This window comes from Phodopus roborovskii, unplaced genomic scaffold, assembly GCF_943737965.1.
Source record: "Phodopus roborovskii unplaced genomic scaffold, PHOROB, whole genome shotgun sequence".
Taxonomy (NCBI): Eukaryota; Metazoa; Chordata; class Mammalia; order Rodentia; family Cricetidae; genus Phodopus; species Phodopus roborovskii.
The window spans coordinates 2,272,993-2,288,554 of NW_026126517.1; the positions used below are offsets into that span (position 1 = coordinate 2,272,993).

The 15,562-nt window shown below is 37.8% G+C and overlaps 1 protein-coding gene across 4 annotated transcripts in view; it reads left to right on the forward strand.

Moving 5' to 3' along the window:
• Bbs9 (Bardet-Biedl syndrome 9) overlaps positions 1 to 15,562 on the forward strand; it is a 456,449-nt gene that overhangs the window by 135,350 nt on the left and 305,537 nt on the right. For all 4 annotated transcript variants that reach the window (XM_051196851.1, XM_051196854.1, XM_051196852.1 and 1 more), the window contains exons 8-9: positions 654 to 837; positions 1,473 to 1,602. In XM_051196851.1, the coding sequence (XP_051052808.1) occupies positions 654 to 837; positions 1,473 to 1,602 (314 nt within the window). The remainder of the gene's footprint in view (positions 1 to 653; positions 838 to 1,472; positions 1,603 to 15,562) is intronic.

Consider the following 15,562-nt stretch of genomic DNA (forward strand, 5'->3'; position numbering starts at 1 on the left):
CCACTTGATGACTGCTCAGTGGAGGACTGCACATGGATGCATTTTAGAGATATCTGTTGCAAAACATGTTTATAACAATGTTAGCAATGCATTTTATTGATTATGATTTGTTGATTTACAAGGCAAATATGGTATCTTTAAATGATTATATTTTTAAACTGATATACACACACTCACACAAATATTATACATGTACATTGAGTGCATATGATGTTTTGATTCATGTATACATTGTTTAATGTCAGTCCTAACAAATCAATCTTCTCCAAACTTTATCATTTTTAAATAAGATTTATTTACTTTTATTTTATATGCACGGGCATTTTGTCTGAATGTACACCTATCTGCCCCATATGTGCCTGTGCGTCAGTGCTCACTAACTATTCCAGTGCTCCTGGAGTTCCTTATAGCATCACAGGTAACTTTCCTGATGCGTGCTTCATAGTCACTGTGTAGCCAGTATCACTTGGTAAGAGGTAGGATAGACCTACACAATGCTAGTTACTGGGATGGTAAGCAAGCTGGCCTAAAACAAAACCAAGAAATTAGACATCTTGGTTTGCTGTAAAGCAGTTTCTTCATTTACCTTGATATGAAAGTGAGGACACAGTCTGTCTGTAACAGCTGCATCACTGTTGGGTTTTTCTTTTCAGGTGGACTGGACTCTGAATATTGGAGAACAAGCTCTTGATATTTGTATCATCCCTTTTAACCAGTCTGCATCTTCTGTTTTTGTTCTTGGCGAGAGAAACTTTTTTTGCCTGAAGGATAACGGACAGATCCGATTCATGAAGAAGCTGGATTGTAGCCCCAGTTGTTTTCTTCCATACTGCTCTGGTGGGTGTGAAGATTTTCTGTGTCCTTTCCATATCTCAGTACTGTTTTATACATGCACACACATCAGAAAAAGCCACACTCACACACAGATTTTAAACATCTAGGAAAGTAGTTTTTGCTGAACACATAATAAAACCCCTAGTTTTCATAGTCTTAGTAGACATTTGATATAAAGCATGTGTGGTTTTGCCAGCCCTTTGACTCTGTAAGATCACTTGCAGGCTGGCTTCCAGCTCATTAATGCTTTCCATAGTGTGACTATTCAAGAACCCTTCCATGAGGACATCACTTTTTTTTTTTTTAATAAGCAGAGCAATGGTGTCTAATAGAGGGACTTGCTGTGAATGCCTGTCAATCATTAGCTTAGATGTGTGATATGTTAATAAAATTCATAGTGTCTAGATGAAATGCAAATACTTTGCCTGATAGCTATACCTCTTGTGTATAAAATGATTTGTTTGTTTTTTACTCTTGGTTTCTTGAAGTTGAAAGCTAATATCTTATCACCTAAAATCTTAATGTGGTAAAACCAATATATTACAATTAATGTGTGATAACTTTCTGCAAAGAGACCGCAGTGTGCCATTTTGAGTGGCCTTTTTCTTACTATCTTTTTTCCTGTCTCCACCCTGCAGTTTCTGAAGGCACGATAAATACTCTGATTGGAAACCATAGTCATATGCTGCACGTTTACCAGGATGTGACGCTGAAGTGGGCCACACAGCTGCCCCACGTCCCTGTAGCCGTCAGGGTGGGCTGTTTGCAGTAAGTGTTTCAATTTAACTTTTATGAAAGTATTTTTGTTTAGTCTCATTTTTCAGCCCTGGGTGGCTTTGAACTCATGGCACTTTTGCTTCAGCCACTGCACCTGGATCTTATTAAATTCCTTAGTCAAGGAGTTCTATAGAAATTTTGTGGTTTCACTGACGTGCTGCAATGTGATTGTTAATAGTAGAATTTTTTTCTTGGAAAAGTCTATAAAAATTCCTTAATTAGCACCACTAATTATTTTCACCTAACATTTCTAAGAAGCTACTCCTTTACTCATGGTTAATGGTGAATGCTGTTGAAGACAGTGGAGGGATGCTTCTCCTGACGGATTGTTGTCTTTAGTGTGAAAATAGATGTCATCCCGTGTTTGATGGGCGGAGAGTGAGAGCCATGCTTGCTCAGAGTCTACAGCTTGATATATATATATATATATATATATATATATATATATATATATATATATGAGTTAGATGGGAAAAGAAGCTATTGATAGTATTTTGTTGAAATAGGTAGTTTACATCATGTACAAGACTTTCAAAAGTTACCTTTCTCCAGGAAATGCATATTTTAGGTACTTATACTTCAGAGAGAAGCTTCTACTTCTTATAGCTTTTTAAAGATCATAATTCTAAGCAACAAAATGAAAATAGTCCATTAGTATTTTCATAATTTATACATAAATCCTAATTATGCTATTAGAGACTTTAAAAAGTGTATATATAGAACTTTTATAGGATAAAACCAGATCATGCCTGAAAGAATTTAATGGCTTTTGGTTATCTGAGGAGAGCTGGCACAAGCAACTCCATCTTGTCGGTGTGAGGCAGGGTCTTGTGATGAGGCATAGGCTGGTCTCAGCTTACCAAGTGCTGGGATCACAGGTAAGAACCACCATGCCTTTGTTTCAGGTCTGACAACTTCCTGCCTTATCTGAACCACGTCGTCTGGATGCATTGTTTATTAACCTTTTGCTGATTCGTTCTTCATTGACCCATGATGGTGGGCATTTTTGTTGCTTTTCTATTGCTGTAACAAGACACCATGGCCAAGGCAACTTATAAAAGAAAGCATTTATTTGGGGCTTAGCAGGGGGCATGGCTGCAGGCAGACATGGAGGATTATGCTGGCAGCAGTTGCTGAGAGCTGACATCTTGATCCACAGGTGGAAGGCCAGACAGTGCTAACTAGGAAGTGTAATAGTTCCCAGATCATGAAATGGAGACTTACTAGTTTTGAATGTCCAGCCTAGCTAGCTTAGGTACATTTCTTGCTAGCTCTTTTAACTTAAATTAACCTGTGTTTTTGTTTTTTCCTTTTGTCTTGGGGTTTTTCATCTTTTTTCTGTATATCTAACTTTCACTGCTTTTCATATCTCCTAGCTGGTGGCTGGCTGACTGGCTCCAGATATCTCCCTCTTATCCCTTCTTTAAATTTTTTCCTTTCTCATTCTTTTCTCTCCTACTTATTCTCTCTGCCCATCAGCCCTGCCTATCTCCTGCCTAGCTATTGGCTGTTCGGCTTTTTATTTATTACACCAATCAGGTGCTTTAGGCAAGCAAGGTGAAACAAAGGCAATGTATTGCTCCATAATTAAACAAGTGAAGCATAAACAAAAAGTAACATACCTTCTGCAGCATAAACAAATGTAACACTTCTTTGCCCAACTAAAATAATATTCTACAACAGCGAACAGCATAGGTTTTTGAAATCTCAGTCTGTCCTCAGTGATACTCTTCCTTCTACTAGGCCACACTTCCTAACCCTTCCTGAATAGCTCTAGCAATTGGGTCCCAAGTGTTTAACTTTATGACCCTATTTGGGACATTCTCATTCAAACTGCCACACCAGCAAATGACTCGTCCTGGTTGATTTGGTTTGATTCCACCTTAGTTGTGAGGGATAAGTCACAGATGTCAGGGAGATGTGACAATAAATCCTTTTGGCCCAATTCAAGCAACCAAGGTACAGAAATGGCTCAGGCCATCCATTCTGCTTGCTTTGTGGGTGATGCTCTAGCATCTCAAAACTGTTATTCACACTCCTTTGCCAGAAACTGTGCTTACACAATGAGCCCTGTCCAGAGGTCAGAGTTCTCTGAAGGCTGGTAGGGTCCATTTTAAGTATGTATAAGTTAGTTACAGGAGCTAGTACTTAGAGGGACAATCTTACCTGAACCTTTTCCTTAGAACCATTTCCCAAGTATCCAAAGTATGCATGTCTGTTTAGGACCAACCATGTTCTAACCTTGTTCTCTACTAACATTTTATTTATTGTATTTGTTTCAGAATATTTTGCCCCAAGATTAAGGTCTTAACAGTGTAGGGAATTGTAATAGGCCAGGCAGAAGTAAAGATATTCTAAAGAGAAATCTTTGTCTTTCAGTCTGAGTACCAGGATGTCCAAAGAAGGGACCCTGGAAATTTCATGCTTGGACAACCTGTTTTCAGGGTAGAGATTTCACAGTTCTAACAACTTATCAGGGTACCTTAAAGCTGGGAAGGAAGCTGGACAATGATATGGGCAGGAACTGCTTCAAGACTCAAATCTTTGGCTTTCTACTTAAACCTTAATCTTACTTCAGACCCCTGTGCATCTCTTTGTCTCTCTTTCCAATGTGGCCACATCAAAACATCTCCCTTTTTTGCTTTCCATTATTAAAAGTTTTCATTATAGTTTTATTAGAACTGTAAAAGTGATTTTTAGTAACTTATGTTAAGTAATTACAGTACTGGCACACAAACAGACATGTAGACAAATGGAAAAGAATCCAGGATTCAACCATGAATATGTAAAACTGAAGCCATCTAATATTTGACAAAGATACCAAAAAATACACTGGAGGAAAGAAAGCATCTCCAACAAATGGTACTGGAAAAACTGGACATCCACAGACAAGGAATGAAATTAGACACATGTCTATCACCTGCAGAAAGCTAACTCCAAATGGATCAAAGACCTAAATGTGAAGTCTAAAACAAGGAAACTACTAGAAGAAAACATAGGCAGTACCCTACAGCATAGAGGTGCAGGAAAGGACTTTCTTAATCTAATTAGGACTTCATTTGTCCAAGAATTGAGACCAACAAATGAGACCTCATAAAACTTCAAGGCTTCTGCACAGCTAAAGAAACAATTGAGTGAAGAGAATGCTCACAGAATGGGAAAGAATCTTTGCCAGGTCTACTTCTGACAGAGGATCGATACCCAGGATACATGAAGAACTGAGAAAACAAAGATTCAAAAACTAAATGACCCATTTAAAAACCGAACAAAATTCTCAAAGAAATAAATATGGCTTAGAGATATCTGACAAAATGTTCATGTCCCTAGCAGTCAGGGAAATTCATCTTAACCCAGTGAGAATGGCAAACTTGACAGCAATGCTGGAGGGGACTGGTGGTGGGATTGGAAATGAGGTGTCCACTCTGGCAGTCAGTGTGAAGAACAGTTAAAGAAAAAAGAGGCCATGAATATGACAGCAAGCAGGGTGTGTGCGGGGGGGGGGGGGGGACTGGGTGGAAGGAGGAAGGGAAGGGGGAAGTGATGTAATTATAATTTCAAAAAAGTATAAGAAGGTCATTATTGTTGAAATTATAAGCACTGAAATAACTTCTGCTTTTTATTACATTTAAGATTGAACCTATTTGCCTATTTGTTAGAAACTTTCTTGGATGAATGTGCTTATTTGTAAAAGAATTCACTGCTTTTTTAATATATCTTTTCCAGTGAACATGAAACACTGGATTCAGATCAAGCTGGTGTAATTATCCTTGAACAGCATCCTTTATTCCACCCCTCCCCCACCTACTGGCAGTCCTGGTTTTACCTTGTTCATTATACTTTAATTCTAAACCTGCACTTCCTTCTTATGTTCTAAGCCTAATTTATGGCTTAGATAACCTAACTGTTATCCTCATTTGGTGCTCTCTCTCTCTCTCTCCTCTGTGGTGTGTGTGTGTGTGTGTGTGTGTGTGTGTGTGTGTGTGTGTGCGCGCACGCGCACACACGCATGCATATGCTTTAATCTACAGGGATGTGAAATAAGCATTCAGGCTGGAGAATCAGGGTCCTAAACATTTAAATTCCCAGTTCTTGACTGCTTCCCCCTTTGTATGAATTAGATCCTGGCAGAGTAGCTTGCCTCTGCTGTGCTGTTTCCCAAGTGGTAAATGAAGATCGTCTTGTATTGGTAACACCACTCTCGAGAGATGTCAAGTGTACCTATGTGTGGAAGCATTTGAAGGGAAGTGGACACAATGAGAGCCTTGCCAGGCAGAGCCTGCAGCCATGGCACCATGCTTTGCAGTCAGTGCACCTCACTCTTTTACATGAAAGCAACTTCTAGAACTTCGAGGTTTTCTTTAGGCTTTGTCCAAAATAGGCACTTACTCTAACTTTTGGTATTTATGTTTTTATCCTTAGCTTCTGTTGATGCAGGGTAGACTAGAATGTTTTTTCATTTCTTTTCTGGATTTTCTAATCTCTTTTATCTTTGAATCTTACAACTTATTACCATGGTTTCCATCTACACATTTTTTTTTTTTTTTGCATTTGTAATTTTGTTTTTACGTGATTTCCCCAACCATTTAGTATACTCTTCCTCCATTTGCATATCATACTGAATAATTATGGAGAAAAACAAACATATGCTTTATGCTGAATAAATGCTTACAAGTCATTTTGATTTGTTTACTGTGACAGGAAGGGATGACTAGAAAGACATTTTAGTTGAAAACCAGATTTAAAGTGTGAAAAAACTGAAACTCTTCTAGAAGGAAGGATATTAAACAAAAATTGTACTGGTAATGTCCATTTAGCTAAGAACCCAAGCCATCTTTACATGTGGCCTGTCATTTGGTTGTGATGGTTTGTATAGACTGCTGCTTTGTGTCACTTTGGCTTATAGTAATTATATAAACACGTTATTTATCTTATTGTTATTTGTCAGTTAGGTTACAAACCTCAAAAAGTTTTAAAGTAGGAATCATGTTCTCTATCATGCTTTTAGTGTAAAACACAGCATTGCCCCAGTTTCAAGAAGAGCATAATAGCCATGAGAGATCCAGCTTTTTTTTTTTAATTTTGTTTAATTCCATAGTAAATCTATTTCATTTGCTTGCTGAGATATTAGACAGGAATTGTATTTAGATTGCTAGTTTTATAGTCTTTTGTTTTATAAATTAAGTATTTTAATGGTTAAGTCTTACTTATTAATGCATATCCCCATGGGATAGCCTTGCTAGCCATAGCCTTGCCTGTCATTGAGTCTGACAAAGTCTCTGTGGAATGAGTCCCAGTCTCAAAGGAAGTCACCTGTGTTGGTAGGGAAAGTGGCCCAGTACTCTGGGCCCCTGGTTCTCTATCCTATAAAGATGTGATGGGTAAGCTGAGGTAGGGTGGGGTGGGAGCTTTGTGAAATGGAGTCAAGGTCTCAGAAAAAGTACCTGGCTTTTTCCTAGGTATGAAAGTTTCACCTTCTTGGCCCTTTGGCTCTAGAGAGCTTTGGCACCATGCTGGTGCAGGGTTAATCACCCAAAAGCTCCATATGTATTGAGAAGGTCTAGGCTGGAGAGTTCACTGGACCTCTAACACCTGTGAAGACTACTGATGAGTGGGCACATGCTTGGAGCTACTACTTGGGGACTGCAGGGGAACTTACCTGTCACAGGTGGGCTCTTCCATTCCCCACACCATTCGTTTATGTCCTATAAATTCCCGAGACCCTCATGCCACCAATACACAGTCTCACTTCCCCCTAGAGTCTGCAGTCCTATCGTTCTCATTAAAGAACAGTTCTGCTCTGGAGATGCTTGTCTTCTGACCTTTATTTCCATGTCACCCTCACCAGTCCCTGTGGACATATGCTGACTACTCTTGTCTTTGTGGAGAGCTAAATCTAAGTTATATTGTTCCTCTCTTGTAATAGTTGTTGTAACTGGAATTTGATCCAACTTCAAAATTCATATGAATTTCCTTTTTTAAATATTTCTGTTTCCCAGAGGGGAAATTGTCAGCTGCTTGTTGTTGGAGAATATAAAAGGGAAAATAATGAGGGTTTGTGTGTGTGTGTGTGTGTGTGTGTGTGTGTGTGTGTGTGTGTGTATGATGGTAGTTTTTTGTATTGCTAAGGTCTTTGCAGAAGTACTACTTTGGATGGATTTAGATTATTATTATTTAATTATGTTTCTTCATCTCTCTCCTCCTCTTCCCTCCTCTTCTCCTCTCTCTCTCTCTCTCTCTCTCTCTCTCTCTCTCTCTCTCTCTCTCTCTGCATCTGAACACCATGCCTGTGAGTGGAGTCTGTTTCTCCTTCCACATGTGTATCCTAGGGATAACACAGGTTGTAAGGTTTGGCAGCAGGACCCTTTACTTGTTTGGCCATTTTACTATCCTAGATTTAGTTTTCTTATCTGTCAGTTCTTGCATAGCCTACATTTCAGAACTAACTTTGGTACAAACTTGAGTTATTAAAAAAAGTGTACAAATAGCTTATTCTATAGGCTAATATTGGATGACTTAAAAATTAAGAACAGTTGTTTGCTTACTGACAGCAAGAACTTGAGGTGCAGTGAGGCTTGTCCCTGTGGTGTCCTCAACACTTGTCACTGAGATGTCCCCAACATTTGTCACTGCAGTGTCACCAGCGCTTGTCACTGCGGTGTCCACAGCAGCATTGCATCCTTAGAGTCTTATGTTCATTCAGTAAGACAGGGTTGGAAGCTGAAATAGTGTTTAATATGTATGGTGTAATAGTTTAGTTCTCTACTTCATCGAAAGAAGAGTTTTGGGAGAACCATGGTAAACCCTTTGAAAGAATAGGATATTTATTAATCTCACTGAAAGTGATGTTCAAACATAAAACATCACTTTTGAATTATATATGTACATATACATACATACTTTTTTTTTTTTGGTTTTTCAAGACAGGGTTTCTCTGTGTAGCATTGTAGACCAGGCTGGCCTTGAACTCACAGAGATCCTCCTTCATCTGCCTACCAAGTGCTGGGATTAAAGGCATGTGGTTTAATAATATCTTTAATAACATGAAACAGTGCTATTATTTAAGTACTCTTTATAGTTTCAGCTTGGTAATTGTAAGTAATCTGGTAAAATAGAACTTTAAGTCTTGGTTAATTGTCCTCTATACTTTATGGAATCTGTCATCAAATAAACACATTCTAAAATATGGTGAAAATATATTTTGCTTTTGGATACATTTTAACTTTCTCATTTGTATTAATTTCTAGCAGAAAAATTTCTCTCTTTTTGTTTCTTCCTGTCCTTATATTTTATATGTATAGGATAAATGATTAATTAACAACTGAGAACTTATAAAAGATTTATGTTTTGATCATACCTCATATTCATGTGAGTATGTGTATGTTTATATGTGTGTATGTGCATGTGCCCATGGATGCTAGACCTGGTGTTACAGGCAGTTATGAACTGCCTAATGAGGGTACTGTGAGCCAAACTTGTGTCCTCTGTAAGAGCAGCAAGCTTTGTTATCTGCTGAGACATCTCTCTAGCCCTCTAAAATAAAATTAGTTTTAAAAATTTGCTTTGTCCTGTGTTTATTTTACTGTGTATATACATACACATATATACATATATATTATTTTATTTTATGTTCCTTGGTGTTTTGGATGTATGTATGTCTGTGTGAGGTGTCATATCTTAGAGTTACAGACAGTTGTGAGCTGTCTTGTGGGTGTGGGTGCTGAGAATTGAACCTGGGTCCTCTGGAAGTGCAGTTGGTGCTTTTAACAGCTGAGCCATCTCTCTAGTCCCCCTGTGTTAGTTTTTGATGTCTTGGCATATAACCTAGACTGACTTTAATCTGTGTAGCCTAGGCTGGCCTTGAAATTGCGTCAGCCTCTTAAGTGCTGGATCGCAGTGTGAACCACCATGTGTTCTTCTGTTTTGGAGACAGGTTCTTGCTCTGCTGTCTGAGCTGGCCTCTAATTCATGCTTCTCTTGCCTCCATGTCTTTGTGATAGATTACAAGTATGAAAAACCATTACTAGCTTAACATTTTCTTAGAAAAAGAATTATTCTGACTTGGCCTGTATTCAGTTTATATTTTGAAAAGAATTTTGCACTAACTTTGTATGTTTGGGAATATGAAAAGCTTGTTTTGAGTTTTTATAAACCTTTGTTAGTGATGGAACATGCAAAAATATTTGTTAAGGGCTATTGTTAGGGAAAAATAAACCCTCTATTTTTCCAGGCACTACCCATTTTCATACTGTGTTAATACAGGATGGGGCTTGTATATGAGTTAGCAGTAGAGTTTCTATGGAAACAATACCCAGGGTACTTAAAGGGCAGACATATATGAGAAGTTAAAAGATAATAGCAGTGAGAACAATAGAGGAGTGGAATTAAGCCATTCCTGGCCTTGCCAGTTTGTAGGCTTCCAGAAGGTAGGAAATGCTTTGTTCTTCTCGCCAAGTCATCTGTCATTCTTTAGTATAAATGACATCACCACACTACTGTAGTTTAGTACCAGCACTGTGTAAAATTGAAAAATTTAGAACTTCTTACACAGTTTTATAGAAATAAAATCACACAAACTAAAGTTATAGTCTAATTGTAAGACTTTAAAAATAATGCCATGCTTTTAAGTTCATGTGTGGCATCGTATGTGGCAGAAGGAGTGCCTAGATTGGTGTTCAGATCACATGTCTTATGCTTTAGTGGTTTGATCATTTAATGACTTAAAATTGTTACAATTTTCTCATGTGCCATTGAAACGAATTACTTTTCTGATATGAACTGCTTTAAAAGAAAAGGATACGGTCAAAAATGATCCAGTTAGCCCATGCATTTCTTTCATTTAAAAAATAGGTTATTATATCTTTGCCAGAAGTAGAAATATTATTTTCTATTCAAGAATTACTATATTACATTTATTTATTTATTTATTTATTTATTTATTTATTTATTTATCCATTGATTGATTGATTTGTTTAGAGGGTGAGAACATATATGGGCATGTGCACGTGATGCTGCATATGTGGAGGTCAGAGGATAGCTTGTGAGAATCAGTTATTTACCATGTGCATCCTTCGGTTAGAACCCAGGTTATCAAGGTGGCAGTAAGTACATTTACCTATTGAGCTATCTGATTGGCTCAATAACTACTTTAAAAAGGAAGGAATTAGTTATTTGTGACAACTTCATTGCCTATACCCTCTTTGCCTTGAAAATATGGTATAAAACAATGTAATATGAGTCATTATAAAACATTTCTCATTTATTTGTACCTGCATAATAGCAGGCCTGGTAAATTTTATTGATTTCTGTTTTCGCTGCTTTTGTAAAATCAAATTTTGTGTTCTCTGGCATAGAATTTGCATTTATTTGTTCATGTGATGGTGGTGACAGTGACCTCAGAGCCTGTACCTTAGCTCTAGCAGCACAGAATTTTGATAGCCAATTCTTTTTATTAACCAATGAAATAATTTTACATTTTAAATCTTTTCTTCTATTTTGTAATTAATGTTTCAAAGTCAGTCTCTTGAGAAATCTTTCGTTAATTTTGTTACACTCCGTGATTTTGTGTTACTTTTACATGGTAATAAATTTTAGAATGATCAAACAATAGTTGTGTGTTCCTATTCGGGAGACTATTTTGGATGGTTCTTAAATTATTTTGTTCAAAAAATAACTTGCTTCTAGTTGCAAATATTTCATGAAAATTTATAATAATTTTCAAGATTATATCACATTTAAATTTACGAAACCTGTTTTAAATAAAAATCTTAATTTAGTTTTTTAAAAAGTACTGTGTGTGTGTGTGTGTGTGTGTGTGTGTGTACATGTGGCTGGGTGGATGCCATGGCATGTGTGTTGTTAGGGAACTGTATTCTGAGAGCCAGTTTTGCTTTTTGTCTTGCTGTGACAGGGTCTCTCTTGCTTCTGCTGCATAACATACTCCAGGACACCTAACCCAGGGAGTGTTTCTAGCTGATTCTCCTGTCTCCCCCCTTTTGTTTTGCTATACGAATGCTGGGATTATAGATGTGTGCTATCATATCTGGCTTTTTCCATGAGTTCTTGGGATTGATCTCAAGAGTTTTAGTCTTGCACAGTATGTGATTTCACCCACTAAACCTTCTGTCTGGCCCTTTGGAATTATTAAAGTGAATTAATGCACTGCTTTGAGGTTTGCTGAAACTCATATATAAACCATTTGAATTTATCCAACTCACACTTGGATATCACCAGATGATACAAGACCATGGAGGAATTTGGTAACTTATAGAATCCTTATGAGTTGGGGTATGATTTGATTTTACAAAGGTGTGCCAACATAAATAATAGTGTTTCATGGACTTTGTACATAAGCACACATCATAGCACTGGACATTTTTCTTATCTAGGTAGTCCTGGGTGTTGAACCCAAGACCTTGCACATGCTAGACAAATGCTGCACCACAAAGTCACATTTCTGTGGCTGGATGGTGATGGTGATGTCCTTCTGTATGCTGTGAATATATATTTCTTTTATTGGTTGATGAATAAAGCTGGTTTGGCCAATGGACAGATAGGATGTAGCTAGGTAGGAAGTATATTCAGGGCTACCAGAATAGGAGAGGAAAGAGGGAGGAAGAGAGTGAGTCTTGAGGAGACACCATGTAGCTACTGAGGAAGCAAGAGGCTTGGGCATCACTGGTAAGCCAAGACCCAATGGAGATATATGGGATTAATAAAAATCGGTTTGTAATTAAGAGATAGCCAATAAGAAGTGTGAGCCATCGTCTAAACAATTTATAATTAATGTTAGCCTCTGTGTGTTTATTGGGGACTGAATGGCTGTGGGATAGGATGGAGCCCTATGGTATTAGTCTCTAGGGCCTCTCCTGTTTGGAGCCTTTGAGGGAGAAGTCTAGGCAGTTGGCTTGTAGAATGGGTGTTTCTTCTTGCCACAGAGGACTTACCCTTACTCAGTTTCTTCATTCTTTATATCAAGTTGGAATTCAAGAATGTTGGTTGAATGAATGGGTAAATTAGTGGAGGTATGGTATGTAAACAAGACTCAGGACTGGGGTAAAACACATGCTGTTTTAGATTCTGAATATTTTGTCCTTAGAAAATACAAAGAACATTTAGATTGATTCTTCAGCTATTTTTGGGGTAGGAAGTAGTTACATAGAAGTAGTTTAAAATTGTGCTCCTCAATTTCATAGGGATTTAATGTGGTGTCAGTAAAGCTAACCTCTCCCTGTGGGTGATGGGGATTTATTTGTGGTACATTCATTTGTGTTTTAGGTCAAATATTTTACTATCTATTCTTTCAGTCATTGGTAAATATGCCTTAGAGAATATACACTCCATATTTAATAAAGGCCACAATTGTCTGAATTTCTTAGGTTCACAATTACTGTTTCCTATGGTACTGTCTTAGGATTTTATTGCTGTGAAGAGACACAATGGCCATGGCATCTCTTATAGAGTAAAACATTTAACTGGGGCTGGCTTACAGTTCTGAGGTGTCATCCATTGTCGTCATGGCTGGAAGTGTGGTGACCTGTAGGCAGACTGGTGTGGGAGAGGAGCTGAGAGTTCTGCATCTGAATCTGCAGGCAGCAGGAAGAGACTATGACACACTGAGATGCAAAGCCGAGTGGTACTTCTCCAGTAAGATCACGCCTACTCTGACAAGGCCACGCTTCCTAATAGTGCCACTCCCTATGGGCCTATGGGGGGCCATTTTCTTTCAAACCACCACATGCCTATATTGTTAACATGCCTATATTGTTACTTTAGATACTGTTCATTTCAAAAAATTTTATCTTATTGGCATTGACTTTTTGTCAGTAGAAATGGGTTCAATATTTTTCTGTAAAAGTTTTCTTATACTACTTTAACAAAGGTAAATTTGGGCCAGGAGGTGGTGGCACACACCTTTAATCCCAGCACTTAGGAGGCAGAGTCAGGTAGATCTTTGTGAGTTCGAAGCCAGCCTGGTCTACAATGCTACACAGAGAAACCCTGTCTTGAAAGGAAAAAAAAAAAAGTAAATTTGGTTAACTTCCTGTGAACTGTATTAAAATTTCTCTTATTTCCATGTTTTATGTGAATATATCTTATTAAGCATATTTAAATAGAATCTGGCTACTTGAAACACAAAGTTATTAGAAAGAGGATAACTGAGTGATAGCAAAAAAGCTAATATCACCATTGCATAATATAGCTGATGCTTTTGAGGGAAAACTCCAGTTTAATGATGCAACAGAGAAGACTCATAGATGCAGCAAAGATCTTAGAACATTCCTTTCTCTTTCCAGCCGTGTGTGTGTGTGTGTGTGTGTGTGTGTGTGTGTGTGATCGATCCCTGTGCATGCACACACACACTGAACACGTGTAGGTGAAAGCAAGTGTATGCAGGTAACAGGACAGCTTGCAGGAAGTGGTTCTCTCCTACCATGTAGGTTCAGGAAATTGAACTTAAATTCTCAGGGCCTTACCCACTTGAGCCATTTACATGTTCTAGAAAAGTGCTTTAATTTTCATAAGTGAGGACATAAATGAACACAGGTTAATGTTTATACAGATATATCTACCTAGACACTTAACTTCAGGCCTTATAATGAAAAGTTCCATTGTTTCTATTGAAATGTTGTTTGTTGGGCTTATACAGTTTAACCTGGGGATAAGATATAAGTATTGAAAAATTATAACAATACTACATGTCCTCAAGGACAGCTGAAAATAGGTATAGGATGTCACTTCCACATTTCTTTATTTGTTTGAGTAATACTTTGTTTCATTTAGTGAATAATATGTCCTGTTCCATAGACTGCTGGGCTACAGCAGTCCCTTGGTCTTTTATGTACTGCTAGGGATTGAACCCCAGGCTTCCCATGGACTTCACACATATGAGGGAAGGGCTGTATCACTGAGTCACACTCTCAGATCCTTGTATGTTAATAAATTTATCTTTTCTTTTCATCATATACCCATTTTCCAAGTCAAACTCTGCTTCTTTAGGCCTTACTTGCTTTTCCTCTCTGAGGAGATGTGCCCTGAACTACTGTGTGTAGCTTTACTCAGTGTTTAGGAATTTTATATTCCTTCATTTCTCAGTGGAGCATCTAAGTTACATTGCCTTTAGGTGAGGGTATCTTTGAGACTTTTTCTGCCTTTGAGTGTGGCCTAGAACCTCTGACTTGAGAGCAGAGAAGCATAGTTTAACTTTCTTAGAAGCAACTACAAATATGTAATTTATCTTGTTACATCAGAATGTGTAACTCAGATCTGACCAGTTAGTTTCAGCAAGGCTTAATCTAAATAGATTTCTAAGTAGAATGTTCACTTTTATTAGCCACAGAAAATTCCCTCACTGCCTTTAAGACACACACACACACACACACACACACACACACACACACACACACACACACACAAACTTCTGTCATCAGTCTATCTGTCTCTCTGTCATCTGTCATCTTCCATATACTCAATTGTGTGTATGTATATGTTTTTTGGCCTTCCTGGTGGCTTGGGAATGGCAAAGGGGAGGCGAGGAGACTTGGTTGTCGGCTACTGTTGATTATAAGCACTCATTTTTATCAGTCAGCATCTTCACACTGGCTCTTAGCTGCTGGATACCAGTGCTGTAGGGGGCAATCTTTTATTCGATGCCTTAGAGATAGGTTCTTACTAAATAAATCACATTTAGATTCTTTTGTGTATGTGTAGTCATGCTGGTATAATAAGAAGTGTGAGCAAGATAAACAAAATGAATTTGTATTCATGAAGCTAGATTTGGTTTTCTAAATCCAAAAGTTGCTTTTAGTGTTCATCTGTGTAAATATATAGTCTCAAAAGCAAATTCTGCCATCAGGCTTTGTGCTTGGTTGCAAATATTCTTCTTGCTGATTGGTTTATTTTGCTGAATGCTTTTTTCAAATATCCTCTGTGTTCCTAAGTAGAACCTGTTCTA